Source organism: Bufo gargarizans, chromosome 1 (genome assembly GCF_014858855.1).
Source record: "Bufo gargarizans isolate SCDJY-AF-19 chromosome 1, ASM1485885v1, whole genome shotgun sequence".
Classification (NCBI taxonomy): Eukaryota; Metazoa; Chordata; class Amphibia; order Anura; family Bufonidae; genus Bufo; species Bufo gargarizans.
In genome coordinates, this window is record NC_058080.1 from 352,091,825 (window position 1) to 352,108,782 (window position 16,958).

The 16,958-nt window shown below is 44.6% G+C and overlaps 1 protein-coding gene across 3 annotated transcripts in view; it reads right to left on the reverse strand.

Moving 5' to 3' along the window:
- Positions 1-16,958, reverse strand: part of LOC122919628 (protein mono-ADP-ribosyltransferase PARP14-like) — a 185,419-nt gene that overhangs the window by 56,830 nt on the left and 111,631 nt on the right. For all 3 annotated transcript variants that reach the window (XM_044268765.1, XM_044268781.1, XM_044268773.1), the window contains one exon: positions 14,844-15,077. In XM_044268765.1, the coding sequence (XP_044124700.1) occupies positions 14,844-15,077 (234 nt within the window). The remainder of the gene's footprint in view (positions 1-14,843; positions 15,078-16,958) is intronic.

The following is a 16,958-nucleotide window of genomic DNA, read 5'->3' on the forward strand; positions in this document are numbered from 1 at the left end:
TCAGAATGCTCTGGCATCAGGTGCAACAGGAGGAAGTCAAATTTATGGGGAGCCTAAAGTCGCTCTCCCTGATAGATTTGCAGTGGGTGTGGATGACTTTATCCGCTTTAAAGATTCATGCAAGTTGTATTTTCGGCTGCGTCCATCTTCGTCTGGTGATGAGAGTCAGAGGGTAGGGATAATCATTTCCCTGCTTAAAGGGGACGCGCAATCTAATTTTTTAAAGCCTTGGGATTCATTTATGATGATCCTGATCGGGTCTCGATGGCGGAATCTAAATTGCGTAATTTATTACAAGGTCTTTTCGGAGGGTGGGGCTCAGGAATTGCCCCCTCATCGTGACTATGATTGTCCAGTTAATCTCATCCCAGGGTCTAAGTTGCCAAAGTCTCTGCTTTACAATCTTTCTCAACCCGAAAGAGAGGTCATGTGGAAGTATATTGCCGAGAGTTTGGCAAAAGGTCATATTAGGCCATCTAAGTCTCCGGTGGCAGTGGGTTTATTCTTTGTAAAGAAAAAAGATTGATCACCGAGACCTTGTTTGGATTTCCGGGAATTGAACCGTATTACGGTCCGTGATCCGTATCCCCTTGCTTTGACCTCCGATCTTTTTGATCAGATTGTTGGAGCCAAGGTGTTCTCCAAGTTGGATTTAAGAGGGGCCTACAATCTGATCAGAATCAAGGAAGGGGATGAGTGGAAAACAGCCTTCAACACGCACGAGGGTCATTTCGAGAATCTGGTTATGCCTTTTGGGTTAACTAACGCGCCAGCGGTATTTCAGCCATTCGTCAATTACATTTTCCATCATTTTGTGGGGAGGTTCGTGGCAGTTTACTTGGATGACATTCAAATTTACACTCCGGATCTGAAGACCCATCAGGATCACGTGAGACAGGTTTTGGCGATCCTTCGGGAGAATAAATTATATGCCAAATTGGAGAAATGTTTGTTTTCTGTGTGCAGGAGCTTCAGTTTCTGGGATATCTGCTTTCTGACTCTGGTTTTCGTATGGATCCAGAAAAGTTCTGGGCGGTTCTGGAATGGGACCGACCAGAGAATCAGAAAACTTTGATGCGGTTTTTGGGGTTTACTAATTATTATAGAAAATGTATCTTGAACTATTCTACCATTGTGAAACCTCTGACCGATATGACTAAGAAGGGGGGCGCCGATGTCTCTGTCTGGTCGGATGAGGCATTGCAGGCCTTTTCGGCTATTAAGGAATGTTTTGCGTCTGCTCCTATTCTGGTGCAGCCCGATGTGTCTCAGCCATTCGTGGTGGAGGTGGATGCATCAGAGGTGGGGGTTGGAGCAGTGCTGTCGCAGGGTTCATCTTCTGGCAAATGGGTTCCGTGTGCTTTTTTTTCCAAGAAGCTCTCGGTCACCGAGAGGAATTATGATGTAGGAGATAGGGAATTGCTGGCCATCAAATTGGCCTTTGCGGAATGGCGTCACTGGTTGGAGGGGGCGTCTCATCCCGTTACAGTATATACGGCTCATAAGAATTTGGCTTACCTGCAATCTGCCAAGCGTCTAAATCCTAGACAGGCCAGATGGTCACTGTTCTTTACCAGGTTCAATTTTGTGGTTACTTTTCGCCCGGGGGTTAAAAACATCAAGGCTGATATGTTGTCTCGCAGTTTTCCTGTGGGATGTGATTCAGAGGATCCTGCTCCGATTTTGGCTGATGGGGTGGTGGTCTCCGCTCTGTATCCCGAATTGGAGATGGAGGTGTTGGGAGCCCAGGAGGGGGCTACTGGTTCTTGTCCCCCAGGGAGGTTGTTTGTTACTGATAGACTGCGATACAAGGTATTCAAGGAACATCACAATACTGTCCTTGCTTGACATCCTGGTGGTAAGTCCACCTTTGATCTTGTGTCCCGGATGTTCTGGTGGGCCGGGTTACGCAAGAGTGTTGAGGATTACGAAGCAGCTCGTGAAACCTGTGCGCGGTCAAAGGTTGCTCATACTCGACCTGCTGGTTCACTTCTTCCTTTGTCTATTCCATCTCGTCCTTGGACACACTTGTCTATGGACTTTATTACGGATCTGCCGAGTTCCTCCGGGAAAACAGCAATTTTGGTGGTTGTTGACCTTTTTAGTAAAATGGCTCACTTTGTATCGTTAGCCAGTCTGCCCAATGCCAAGACTCTTGCTCGGATTTTTGTTGATAATATCGTGAAATTGCATGGCATTCCCTCAGATGTTGTTTCTGATAGGGGCACGCAGTTTGTCTCCAGGTTTTGGAGGGCGTTCTGCTCTCGGCTTGACATTCAACTTTCGTTCTCTTTGGCTTTTCATCTGCAGTCGAATGGGCAGACAGAGCGTACTAATCGAAACCTGGAGACCTACTTGAGATGCTTTGTGGCTGACTGGTCCTCATTCTTGTCCCTAGCAGAGTTTGCTTTGAATAACTGTAGGCAGGAGTCCACGGGTAAGTCACCATTTATTGGCGCATACGGTTTTCATCCTCAGTTTGGTACATTTTCTGGGACTAGTTCCTCTGGGATGCCAGAGGAGGAGAGATTTTCTTCTGCCTTGTCTTCTATCTGGCGGAGGATCCAGGTGAATTTGGATAAGATGGGTGAGAGGTATAAGCGAATAGCTGACAAGAGACATATGACTCGTCCGGACCTGTGTGTGGGTGATCTGGTGTGGTTATCTACTAGTAGCGTTTCGTCTGGATCTTCCGCAGACTTGGAGGATCCATGATGTGTTCCACAAGTCTTTACTAAAGAAATATGTGAAACCGGTGGAACCATCGCCATTGCCTCCTCCCCCTGTCCTGGTTGATGGAAATTTAGAGTTCGAGATCTCCAGGGTTCTCCTACTCAAGAGTTCTTTGGGGTTCCCTTCAGTATCTGGTACACTGGAGGGGATACGGTCCTGTGGAGAGGATGTGGGTTCCGGCTGTGGATGTTAGTGCCAGCCGACTGGTGAAGGCTTTTCACAGATCCCACCCGGATAAAGTTGGGCCGGGGTGTCCGGAGGTCACCCGTAGAAGGGGGGGTACTGTCATGCCCTGCTCAGGCTATGTGCGGAGGTCTGCCAGATTAGCAGCGCGTGTGTAGCCTTTTTGGTTTTGTTTTGGAATTGAGATATATCCGCCTCCCTTCAGGTGCACTGGGTGGGGTTGTTGGTTCGAGTTTAAATTACGCCCACTCCCAGTGTCCTGTGCGGGTTATAGCTTCTGTCTGGCTCAGAGGAAGGAAGGAAGGATTTGCAGTTCCTACTCAGTAAAAGATAAATTGGTTTTGTTTTCTTGTGGTTGTCTGTCTAGGCTGTTAGAGATGCCTGCCCCCTCCAGGTCCTCTTCCCCCCTTTCACTATCTTAGGGATTCTAGGGAATCTTCAGCCCAGGCACGAGGACACGTTATCCCCACCTTCAGGGTCTGAACGTGGGCATAGAAGTCTAGGGAGAGCTAGTAGGGATTTGTCAGGAGGTGACCTCTATCACCAGCTTCATGCCTAGACACTTGTTTGTTTATATATTGTGTATCTTGTATCCTGTCTGCCGTGACACTGAGTTTTTGATAGCAATTGTAACCCCTACTTTTTTTTTTATTAGGAGCAGCTGCTGAATATATGTAGGGAAAATGTTTATTTTGAAGGCGTTTGGTATCCGCCGATTGCAAATGTGTTTCTTGGATGCATAACACATCCCCATTTAGAGCTTTAACCTCTTTCCAGAGCATAACTCTTTTAAATAGTGAATTAAGGCCTTTACCATTCAGCGATATTATTTTAAAACCCATTGCAATAGAGCGGTGGACGATGTGGTGCAGCTTTCGCTATGAACAACCATAATACAATCATGTATACAAGAGACATAGATATGTGCAATTGTCTGTGCACGCTAGGCATAAACCATATGATATAGCAAACATAAAAAGATGGAGTAGAAAAATGGACATAAGAAAAAAAAAGTTCAGGATGTCAACTGTAAACGCTGTAAGATACTCAATGTGTATCTACAAGGGGTCAGATCAACGGAATCCAAGGTAAACACATCATGAGCTAGGGACAGCCCACCATCTTATGAAAAATGAGGCAACTTATATATATTGGAATGGATACAGTAAGAGCATTACTCAGTCCTGCATGCAGTATGGCATTTCCTGTAGGTCACTGTGGTCCATTCTTCAGGTATATGTTGCGGCGCTTGTCTTTTACCGAAGTTCACGGCGTCATCTTCTGACACTAGGTTCCATTCTTTACACATTTGAAAAGCAGTTCCTGTTGTAGACAGAATATGCTTCCCTCCATCTTTGGTGATGATTAGTTTAACAGGAGAGCCCCACTTGTAAGGGATTTTGTGCTCCTTGAGTAGCTTTGTCATTCCATTGTATTCCCGCCTTTTAGCGAGGGTGGCAGCTGAGAGATCAGCATATAGAGATATATTTTTGAATCTTTCTGGAAGATTTGATCCTCTGCGCATAGCTTCCTGCAGTTGTTCTTAGACATGAAAGAAATGTATGCAGGCTATAACGTCCCTAGGAATGTCCGCTGAGAGCATTTTAGGTTTAGGCAGACGATGAGCCTTCTCAATCGGGAAATCAAGGGTATTGGCTTGAGGTAATAAGGCCGCAAATAAATCTGTGAGGTAATCTTTCAGGCTTTCTTGTTTTATCTCTTCTGACACTCCCCTAAAGCGAACATTATTGCGCCGATTTCGGTCTTCCATATCGGCAATAAAAATTTTAAGTGCAGAGACTTCTTCCTCCAGGTTGTTGGTCACATCTACAATTTCATTGTGAACCACTGTAAACTCCGCCATTTTAGACTCTATATGCGCAGAGCGACTACCCAGTGAGGTCATTTCATGTTGTAATCCAGAAATCGCTGATCTGAAATCTTGTTGTATGGCCAGTTTTAAATCATCTAGCAGGTGTTTGATTTGTGCTTCAGAGACAGGGACAACAGATCCCAGCATGGGAAAGCATGGGCTAGAAGCAGAGGTATTTTGTTGTCTCCCTGCTGATTTATTTACTGCAGCAATATGGCTTCTGGCAGCCTTGATGTTTGTAGACACCCTATCTGGGGTTTCTGCGTTAATTCCTCCTGGTGAAGGGACAGGAGTAGAGTCGGATGTCAACCCCCCTGATCTGTTACCCCTAGCTGTTGTTAAGGCCAGGGAGCTATTAGGGCATTTCTGCTCACCATGTGCCGCTGTTGGAGAGATCGTGGCGCCATCTTGAGAAGGATCCACTGCTGGGAAAAAACTGTGCGAGTTTCACAGGGCTTTTCTTTCCCTTCCTCTTCGGCATCATGGAAAAGGTAGGCACTGGGTTGAGTGCACTGAGCTGAAAATAAGGCAGTCTGGTGCTGCTTTGTGACGATTTTAGGGCTGAAGTGCTCCGGAGCTATTCCCTCACATAGCCACCCTTATGTTCCGCTAGCCACGCCCCCCCAGTGTATTTTTTTAAGAAACAAAGTCAGCTGTTGGTTTTTTTCCAATGTGTATGAAAGGCTACTTTCACACTTGCGTTAGGAGCGGATCCGTCTGGTGTCTGTACAGACGGATCCGCTCCTATAATGCAAACGCTTGCATCCGTTCAGAACGGATCCGTCTGCATAACCAGGTCTGATTTTTCACTTCGTGAAAACTCAGATCCGACAGTATATTCAAACACAGAGGCGTTCCCATGGTGATGGGGACGCTTCAAGTTAGAATATACTAAAAGAACTGTTTACATGACTGCCCCCTGGCAGACCCCGCCCCCTCCCTGTTTTTAACTCATTTGTGGCCAGTGCGGCGGGCACCCCCCTGTTTTTAACTCATTGGCCAGTGCGGCCGGCCCCCCTCCCCCCCTAATTAAAATGACCGACCCCCCATCATTGGTGGCAGCGGAGAATTCCGATCGGAGTCCCAGTTTAATCGCTGGGACTCCGATCGGTAACCATGGCAACCAGGAAGCTACTGCATTCCTGGCTGCCATGATTACTAAAGCAATTTTAGAAGCATTATACTTACCTGCGATGTCTGTGACCGGCCGGGCGCTCCTCGTACTGGTAAGTGACAGGTCTGTGCTATTAGCAATGCGCCGCACAGACCTTTCACTTACCAGTAGGAGGAGCACCGGGCTGGTCACAGACATCGCATGTAAGTATAATGCTTCTAAAATTGCTTTAGTAACCATGGCAGCCAGGAATGCAGTAGCGTCCTGGTTGCCATGGTTACTGATCGGAGTCCCAGGGATTAAACTGGGACTCTGATCGGAACTCTCCGCTGCCACCAATGATGGGGGGTTGGTCTTTTTAATTAGGGGGGGAGGGGGGCCGGCCGCACTGGCCACCAATGAGTTAAAAACAGAGGGGGGAGGGAGAGGAGGCCCCACTGGCCACCAATGAGTTAAAAACAGGGGGGAGGGGGGGCCGCCCGCACTGGCCACCAATGAGTTAAAAACAGGGGGGGGGGAGGGAGGGGGGCCGCACTGGCCACCAATGAGTTAAAAACAGGGAGGGAGGGGGGGCGGCCGCACTGGCCACCAATGAGTTAAATATAGGGGGGTGTCTGCCCCCTGCTGCCTGGCAGCACCTGCCAGGCAGCAGGGGGCAGTCATGTAAACAGTTCTTTTAGTATATTCTAACTTGAAGCGTCCCCATCACCATGGGAATGCCTCTGTGTTAGAATATACTGTCGGATCTGAGTTTCACGATCTAACTCAAATCCGATGGTATATTTTAACATAGAGGCATTCCCATGGTGATGAGGACGCTTCAAGTTAAAATACACCATCGGATTGGAGAAAACTCTGATCTGATGGTATATTAATAGGGACTCCTGACTTTACATTGAAAGTCAATGGGGGACGGATCCGTTTGCAATTGCACCATATTGTGTCAACGTCAAACGGATCCGTCCCCATTGACTTGCATTGTAAGTCTGGACGGATCCGTTTGGCTCCGCACGGCCAGTCGGACACGAAAACGCTGCAAGCTGCGTTCGGGTGTCCGCCTGCTGAGCGGAACGGAGGCCAAACGGTGCCAGACTGATGCATTCTGAGCGGATCCACATCCACTCAGAATGCATTGGGGCAGTACGGATCCGTTCGGGGCCGCTTATGAGAGCCTTCAAACGGAGCTCACCAGCACCCGAACGCAAGTGTGAAAGTAGCCTAAGATGTCTATACGGCACTTACTAATATAGTCTTTTTAGGAATTCTGCACTATTTTCTATATTTGATGGCCCCTTGTTTACAAAGTCCTTTATGCTGTCCACATAGAGATCCTGTCCATAAAATGGTCGCTGATGGAGGGAGAATCACCTTCATGTGATGTCTCTTCCATTCAAGCACACTGCATCTGCACTAAACTCTCCACAGAACAAGTGAAGATGGCAGGTGCAGTGTATTTGAATGGAGGGGATATCACATGGAGGTGATTTGCCTGGTCACATGACCCTCCATCAGCGACCATCTTATGGACAGGACTTCTATGTGGACAGTACAAAAGACTTTGTAAACAAGGACGCATACCATATAAAATATAGAAAATGGGGCAGAATTTCTACAAAGATTATATTATTAAGTGCTATATAATCAACTCACAAACACATCAACAATAACCAGAAATTGGCCAACCCCTTTATTGATTTCTCTGTGAGGTCAAAATGGTCACTACATCCCTAGATCAGTTGAGGGGTGTATTTTGTGGGTTGCTGCTTATGTTTTGTAGTGACCGACCTCACAAGCATTTCACAAACTTTATTAACATTGAACTGTGAAAAAAAAATATTCTTCAAGAGTATGTTGCCTTATCCTCACAAGCATAAAAAGTAGAAAATGCATTGCACAATGTGTTACGCAATTCTCTCAAGTACGGATTTTCCCGAAATGTGGTTATAAACATCTGTTTGCACACGGCAGAGCTCAGAAGGGAAGGGACTTTGCTGGAATGGGTTTTGGGTGCCATGTGACATTTGAAAAGCCCCAGAGGTGTTAGTGTAGTAAAAACTCAGAATAAGTGACCCCCATATTGGATACTACATGCTCCAAGGAATTCAGCTAGAGGTGCAGTGATCAATTTGACTGACCCCACAGGTGTTTTCCACAAATTAATATGCAGCAGATAGTATAAAATTAAAACTTTTTTCCACTGATGTACCATTTCAGTGCCAAATATAATGTGCCAAGCTTATGCCACCGTGAAAAATCAGCCCTCTTATTATTCTGCTTTGTTTCCTGCATTGAGAAACACTTAACATGTAGCCACAGTCTTTTGCCTGGGAATATGACAAAGCTCGGGAATGAAGGAGCAACAAACCAATTTGATGTCTAGTGTAGTAATTTATATAGCACTGGACAATAATTGCAGAAGCTCTAAGGTGAAATAAAAAAAGGATAAGAATGTCCCAAAATGTCATCATCTCAGCTGCATTTACAGGGGTCCACTTATCAAATGATGTGGGTTATTGGGCAGAAAAAATTGTCGAGTGTATAAATTCGTTTGGGTCACTGTTAAATTTACAAAATCCTTTAAAAGAAAAACACTTTAAAAATGTAAATTTCTGTGAGGCTCGCAGAGTCTGGATTCCTGAACTGTCCACAAATTCAGGAATTTGAGGCTGATAATTCTCAGTCGGTGGGGTCCATATGGGATTAGAGAGTGGAGGTAAAATTGGCCATGGCCTTTTCATTAAACCAAACTTTAACCAAACTTACTGAATCACTTATGAGCCTAGTCATAAAGTCCGACTCAATGAAAAACTATCTCATATTGGAAAAGGATACCTTAAAGAGGACCTTTCACTAGAATAAAAAATCTAAACCATCTATACAGACATGGAGAGCGGCGCCCAGGGATCTCCCTGCACTTACTGTTACACCTGGGCGCCGCTCCGTTCTCCCAGTATAGCCTCTGGTATCTTCATATGTTAGGCTCCACCCAGTTGAACCTGCCAGTGTCTCATTCTCCCATGCTGTAGCGCTGGCCAATCGCAGCCTCTCAGGCTATGAGCTGAGCGCTGCGATCGGCCAGCGCTACAGCATGGGAGAAGGAGACGCCAGCAGGTTCCACTGGGTGGAGCCTAACATATGAAGATACCGGAGGCTATACCAGGAGAACGGAGCAGCGCCCAGGTATAACAGCAAGTGCACGGAGATCTCTGGGCGCTGCTCTCCATGTCTATATAGTTAGTTTAGATTTTTTATTCTAGTGAAAGGTCCTCTTTAATACATAACTTATTTGTTTACTAATAAAATTACCCTAAAAATCTATGAATCACACTACATAAATCGCTGCGCCAATGGTAACCTCGGGCTAGGGGTGTCCGGGAGGCTAATACTAGGTCTCTTACAACTATCTGATCCTACAATATATCGGATGCCTGCAGTTAGGGGCAATGCACACCCAAAAGAGGACCCTCTAGACCTTGTTACTTAAGAGTCTAAGTTGATACCTATTAGACCACCTATCAATCCGTCTGATTACCGACTCATTCAATCCTGCTTGAGCAGCAGCAGTCGCTGCTCGAATCCGAAATGAGTGAGAAGAGAAAAAATTCACACCTAAATCCAATTCAACCAAGCATTTAGATAAAACAGCTCTAAATTGAAACTGCGACAAGGGAGACAAGTCCTGATGAACAAGAAAACATTCTGCACTACCCCTAGGATGGATATCTAAGTAATGCGAAACTGCCTTCACCGGACATATGGTCTGATCGGAAAGAGCACCAATCTTTACAAAACAGCCTCTTCCTGCTTGATAGTTTTTAGATCTCTTAATGAAAATGGACACAAAGGAATTCTGAACAAAAACATGATGCAAAGCTAAATCCGTTTTCTTAAAACGAGAACGAGCTAACAACTCACCTATCCGTTAAGCCCCAAAAAATAATATAATAAATGCTGTACAAAATAGGGACACTTCAAGCTGCGAGAAACAAACCAAATTCGTAATCCCATACAGCTTCAGTAGCAAATCTGGGAAAATGGGACACCTCCCATCAGGTAAGTATCCTATAGCTCTATAACCTTTTAATAGCTGCTTAATCAAGAAGAAATTGGAAAAAGACCCAGACCCAAACAGCTTAAGGAAAAAAGACACACCTGTCAAGATCTTACACATTGAGCTGTGCGCCAATTTCTCCTCAAACAACCGTAAGCAAAAGGCCAAGGCCAGCAATTAATTTATCATTTATAAGGGTGACACCGATAAACCAACCGCAAAGCGTTCCAAGCGCAGCCACGCTGACAGATAACCTCTCCATGTTGAAGCTGCAACAGAATGACTTCATAGGTTCAAGGCTAAGACCAAATCAGCCCCCACAGATGTTCTGGACAAGGAGTCCCGCAAGCATCGGCCGACGGCGCCAAACTGCAAAAGTGATCCATCTGAAATCATATCATTATTAACCCCCGGAATTTGAACCACCTTAATCCAAACATTCAATTTTAAACATATCAACACTAAATGCCTTAAAAGCTTGACCAACAGCAGACTCTTGGAAGATAAACAATTGACCGCAAAGGTAACACCCTTATTGTCAGTATGCAAACGAATACGTCTATTCTGAAAAAAACTACACCAAAGTACTAAAGCTACCACTACAGGAAAAAGTTCTAACAAAACCAAATTAAACAACACTGAATTAGAAACCCACGACTTGTGCCATACCGCAGCACACCAATGTCTGTCCCAGAATGCACCGAAACCAGCACTAACAGATACCATTAAAATCCTGCAAAAAACCTAACCAAACTAGCAGATCATCCTTCAACTCCCTATTCAAAGATACGTGTAAGCAGGGATTCAGCCGTCCAGCTACCTTTAATGCCAATTGCCTACAAAAAATCCGGCCCATAGGCATAACTCTACAGCAAAATGCTAACGAACCTAACAACGGTTTACGGTAACACTATGACGAACACAAAAAAAACTTGATCAACCAAGCCACTTTCAAAATCTTCTCCACAGGTAACCCAAACTCACCAACACGAGAATCAAAAACTATTCCTAAAAATTCAATACAACTAGAAGGCAAAACAGTTTTCTCAGAGGCAAGAGGAACACCAAAATCTGCACAAACTGATACAAACAATGACAACACTTCGGAACAAACCAAAGTACCTGCCGGACCAACAAACAAAATATCATCTAGGTAATGCACAATCCCACCTCTCATAGTAGGCACAGAAACTACCCATTCAAGAAAAGTGGAAAGAGCCTCAAAAGAAAAAACGGAAATAGAACATCCCATAGGAAGGCATCTGTCAAAATAAAAGAAACCTTGAAAATGAAAACCCAGAGAGTTAAAAGCTGCCGGATGGATGGGAAGGAGCCGAAATGCTGATTTAATATCAGCCTTTGCCAAAAAGGCCCCCCTCCCAAACATCTTAACTACAGAAACCACTGAATCAAAAGTAGCATAGCATACTCTAGAAAATGACGTATCACTCTCCCCAGAGGAGATAAATGAATCCTCAAAAGGCGGCACCTCAAAAAGGACAGAAATCCTGCCAGTGGCAACTTCCTTCAGCAATTTTGCAGTGACTACATGTGGAAACTGCTGAACCGAGGGCAAATTTTTTACCAGTACACACCCATGACCGGAAAAAGGAGGCAACACAAATCCTTCTGAAAAACCTGCGGTTAACAAATCAGCTATCTGCCGATTTGGGAACCTGCTTAACAAAGGAAGCATTTTCGCTATGTTTACTGGTGTCCATGCTTTTAAGAAAAAACTCCTTTGCCATAGGCTGCGATGGCAAGTTGGCTTTTTTAAAACATCTGGACATCGGGTGGCTTCATCCACGAAACCCACATTCGTGCATGTACTTACAACTGGGAGGCCATTTGCACTGCAACTTGTTATAAGCAAAGCAAAGACCCCTTTTCATAACACCTCCAGCAGGAGATACCCTCTGGCTGACAGCTGGCGGCTTCTGGGGAACCAAGAGGTTTAGCCACAAGCCCACATTCTTGGTGCCCCATGGCAAATGCCTGAAATTTTAATTGTGTTGGAACCAACCCAAACCGCCAAAGTTCTTATAAGCCTCTAACACTATATCCACATGTTGAATTAACCCTGAGCATTTCTCAGGGTATTTCTCCCCCAAAACACTAGCAAAAATACAAAACACCTGTAACCAATTATTAAAAGAGCGAGGAAGAGGATGGCGCCTATCCTCCTCCAATCTCTCCTCTCTGCGTTCTATTTTAGAAACAAAGTCCTTAGAGGCTGGAAGGAAAGATAAAATATCAAAGTATTCACCATTCCAGATTTTCTCTTTAACAGAAGAAGACAAATGAAAACCTAATGGGGAGACTGAACATGGTAAAACCTCCTTGAAACAATTTTCAGCAATACCTTTAGTCAAACACTGCAGAACCAATAAGGGTTCTATAACATTCTCAGCCTCACCTCCCCCCACCCACTCAGCTGCGAGCCAAGCAGAAGTAACATTATGTAATATAGGCTCAGAAGCAGCAGTCTGAGGATGGGGAACAGACGAGGACCAAGGGATTAACACTTCAAGGGAGGAAAGAACTCTAGACAGAAAAGACATGACGGGGCAAGCTGGGCAGCAGACCACTCACCCGACATAGGACCCGGTCCAGGTTGAGGCGCTGCAGCAGCTGCTGTTGTGGCTCCATCCTGTGATCCTGCTGGAACATCCGGACCTTCCTGCAGACTGACACTCTCCCATCCAGCCGGTCCCCCCAAACCCTGCAACCCGATTGCCTAGGGTCTGCAGGGAGGAGTTTGAGACCACCGCTGATGATCCCAGCTGACGATGAACCTTGACCCGCCGGCTCTGATGGCCTATCGCAAGACCAGTGTCGTCACGTATCCTTTCCCGCAGATGTGGCCGAAAATGCGTAAAAGGCGATGGGGAGAACCTCCTCTTCTGGTTCCTCTGCCTCCGGCTCCTCTCGCGGGATCCCGACGTCGCTCTTTTGCTGGCCACCTCCGATCACTGCTCCCATCATGCCTCAGCCAAGGCTCCCACCAGAAAACCACCAACAGACTCCCCGAACTCCGGGGATGAAAACTCTGACAAACCAGACTGTTCCGCAGCAGGATGGAAGGGCGTACCACACAGCTGCAGTAGACATTCTCGGATCCAGGGCGGGACGAAAACTTCAGAAGCTCGGGAGTAAAATTCGTTCACCAGAACTTCCAGTACCAGGTAAAGGTGGGGAAAATCTTCACAAACTGTGTAGGCACAAAGGATCCGGCTCCACGGGCAGGTGCAGATCAAACCAGCCCGCGGAGCTCGGATACTTATAGCCTGCTTCAGAACCCCTCCACCAATTATACCCTGTTACCAGGGCTCGGTAACCCTACCCGAGACCCTGGGATACAATAGGTCATCTAAATTGACCAATTAGGGAGAAATCACTTGGCAGAATCAGAAAAAGCAGGAAATCTTTTCCCTCCAAAACCTTCAGCTAAAATAACCATCTCATCGCTGGACAGAAAATCATTCCAGCCCAGTGACAAAGACAGAGATTAAAGGCAATGTCAGTATCCATAATGTCCGGGGTCTGTCCTCTCCCTTCAGTGTTTACCTGTATACCATTTACATTGTAGTGGAGGCACAGTGTAATTACAGCTTGTTCTCCATTTAAGTAAATGGGACAAACAGCCTGGGGCGTAGCTATAGGGGAAGCGGCTGCTGCTTTGGGGTCTGAACTCAGAAGGGGACCACCCAGGAGGAGGACTAAAAATGTTTTTTCTTTTATAAAATGACATTATATATATCTAAGGTCCCTATCAGTATGTCTTTGGAGTGTGGCAGGAAACCAGAGTACCCGGTGGAAAGCCATGCAGACACAGGGAGAAAATACAGACTCCAGGCAGTTTCGAACTCAGGACCACAGTGCTGCAAATTATATCTTATACTGTACGTTAGGGATTTAAACTGTAGTGTTAAAAAGGTTACTTCAGTAAATTTACACTATTATTGTATTTAGACTACCACAACTACCTTATATGGAATGTATTAAACTAATGTCAGTAAAAAAACTATTGAACTATCTATCAATTTAGATTTAAAAACTGTGCTAAAAATCAGATGCTAATAAGTGATATGTGTCACCAATCAGCGCCAGGAGGACAGGACACAAACGGAGACCGCGTGGTTATAATGCACAAACAGAAAAAATAAAATAAAAATTTTAATAAAAAATAAAAACACCTATTCCTATCCCCCCAAAAAGTTACAAACACTGATGATGTATCAGCACTGGGGAAGCACATAGAGAGATGGAATTCACATATTCATAGGAAATCCCTGTGGGAAAAAACACACACCTGCACCCCAAAACTCAGGGACAGGGATACAAGATTGAAGCAGCAGAGAGAGAAGGAGACAAAAGAAGGGGGGATAGGACAGTGGAAAGTGAGGGCCTAAAATATAGTAGGTGTAATCACTGTCCACAAAAGTGCTCATAGAGGAACAGCACAATAACAGTACACCAGCTATTCCTGACCAGGACGAGGAGGTCAGAAGGGGAAGGTCTGTTATTTTAAAATAGATGAAATTCCTATGATTGGTTGGTCAGTACCGACCAAACAATTGTAGAAATCTAGAAGATAGGACCACTGCCCCCTAGACTTGATAGCAAGTGGCTGGCCATAAAACTGTGAGCTGTGTCACAGTGATTAGCTTTTTGCTCAGAAAAGCTGCAATTGACCGGCCAGCAGTTTCTCCCTAGGTGACATGCAACAGCTAGGACAGCAGCCATCTTTAGTCAGACACTATGTATTTAGACACAGACGCCTAAATTCATCTGCAAACATAGGCTGAATTCACAACGAGATCAGTCATGCTTGTGTGCATATATATTAGTGAGCAACATATAAAGTACGCAAAATGAAAGCTACTTACAATGTATACAGTTTCATTCTCCTTAAGCTGCTTGATCACAATCTGGATCTCCTTTATGTTTGTATTGGGATGCCTGTCTACAAGGCCTTTTATTTCTTCCCCCATGATTGTGGCGGCTAGTTCATTGGGAAAGTTCAAAACTCTTCCAGTACCAATAGCCGAGATGGCGACAGATTTCACATCTCTGTTAGAATTACATTTATCCAGAAATCTACTGATCCCATCTCTAAGATCCTAAAAACATAAATAATATATATATAACATAGACATCTATATACTACATTTAAAATACAACCACATATTTCTACTTCAAGTGCACAAGCTAAGACTTTTTCAGTGAAAGCAATTGTCTTTGCTGCGGTTTCATGTCAGTCAGCTTTCAACTGCTAAATGATTTATTCTACCACTGCCATGGCAAAGTATTCACCCGTCATTGGAATTGTCCTGTTTTGTTGCAGTACAGTCTGGAATTAAAATGGATTATAATTTAGATTTTATATGATGGACATGACAAAATATTCCAAACTGTTAAAAATAAAATAAATCTGAAGCGTTGTGAGTACATTTGTACTTACCTCCTTTACTATAAAACCCCTACATAAGTTTTGGTTCTACCAAGCTGAATAAGGTCTTCCTGTGAGCAGACAAAGTGTCATATGATCTGTCACATGATGTGAGAATACATACAGCCCCAAGACTAAGGGCTGTATTACATTAAAAGATCAGGCATGTGGAGATCTCCTCCAGACTATGGAGAGGACCGACCGTTATGCCATCACTTGTCCCCATACTGACTAGTTGTTTGCTGGCAGCAGATTGTGATTAGACAGCACGATCTGCCGCTGGCAAATGACTTTTAGGCATGCTTAAAAATCTGGATTGCCCGATGAACAAGAGTCATCAGGCAATTGGCGTAATTGTTACACTGCCAGATCATCATTAACAAGTGTTACTACAAATACTTGCTACTTATGATTTGACACATAATATGCCAGTGTAACACAGCCTTAAGCTAGCAACGACCAAGGAGCTCTCCAAACAGGAGACAAAGTTGTATAGATCAGAGGGGTTATTAGATTGGGTTATTAAAAACAAAATCCGAAACTTTGAACATCGCACAGAGCACCATTAAATTCATCATAACAAACTGGAAAAAATATGGTACAAACTACAAACCTGAAAAGAGTAGGCTGTCCAACAATACTCCCAGACTGGGAAAGAAGGACACTGATCAGCTATTCAACAAAGACACCAACGATAACACTGACAGAGCTCCAAAGATCCACAGTGAAGGTGGAACCATTAGGATCTGTATACTCTACAGAGTGGGGCTTCATGGAAGAGCAGCAAGAAAACATGAAACAACATGGGCAATGGAAGATGGCTCTCTGGTCAGAAAAAAAGAAGGCCCCATTCACACAACTGTAATCTTGGTCCACATCCGATTTGCATTTTTTTGCGGACTGAATGCAGACCCATTCATTGCAATGGATCGCCCAAAAATACGGACAGCATACCATGTGCTGTCCACATCCGTATGTCTGCTCCGCATAGATAGATAGAACATATCGTATTCTTGTTCATTTTGTCAAGTGAATGCACCCTAAAACTGAAATGTGTGGCATCATGCTGTGAGGCGCTTCTCATCTGCAGGGACTAGAAAACTGATCAGGATTTAAGGAGAGATGGAGGTCGATAAATACAGGGCAATTCTCGAGGAAAACCTGCTTCAGTCTGCCAGTGAGTTGAGACTGGAATGAAGGTTCACCATTTAGCAGGACAAGGGCCCTAAACATACTACTAAAACTACAGTATATTGCAGTAGTTTAAGGGAAAACATATAAATGTCTTTGAATGACCTAGTCAAAGTCCAGACATCAATCCGACTACTGTACACCAACCCACATAATGTGAAAAAGTAACAAAACATTTAGCAAATTCAAAGTGGTAGACTTGTTGTGTAAATCAAATCCATTCAATCCCCTCATCAATCCATTTTGTTTCCAGGTTGTAATGCAATAAAAAAAATAAAAAAAAATTGAATACTTGTGCAAGGCACTTTTATCAGGTGAATGACAGGTGGACATGTATGACTATTACGGTGATCTAACTGTG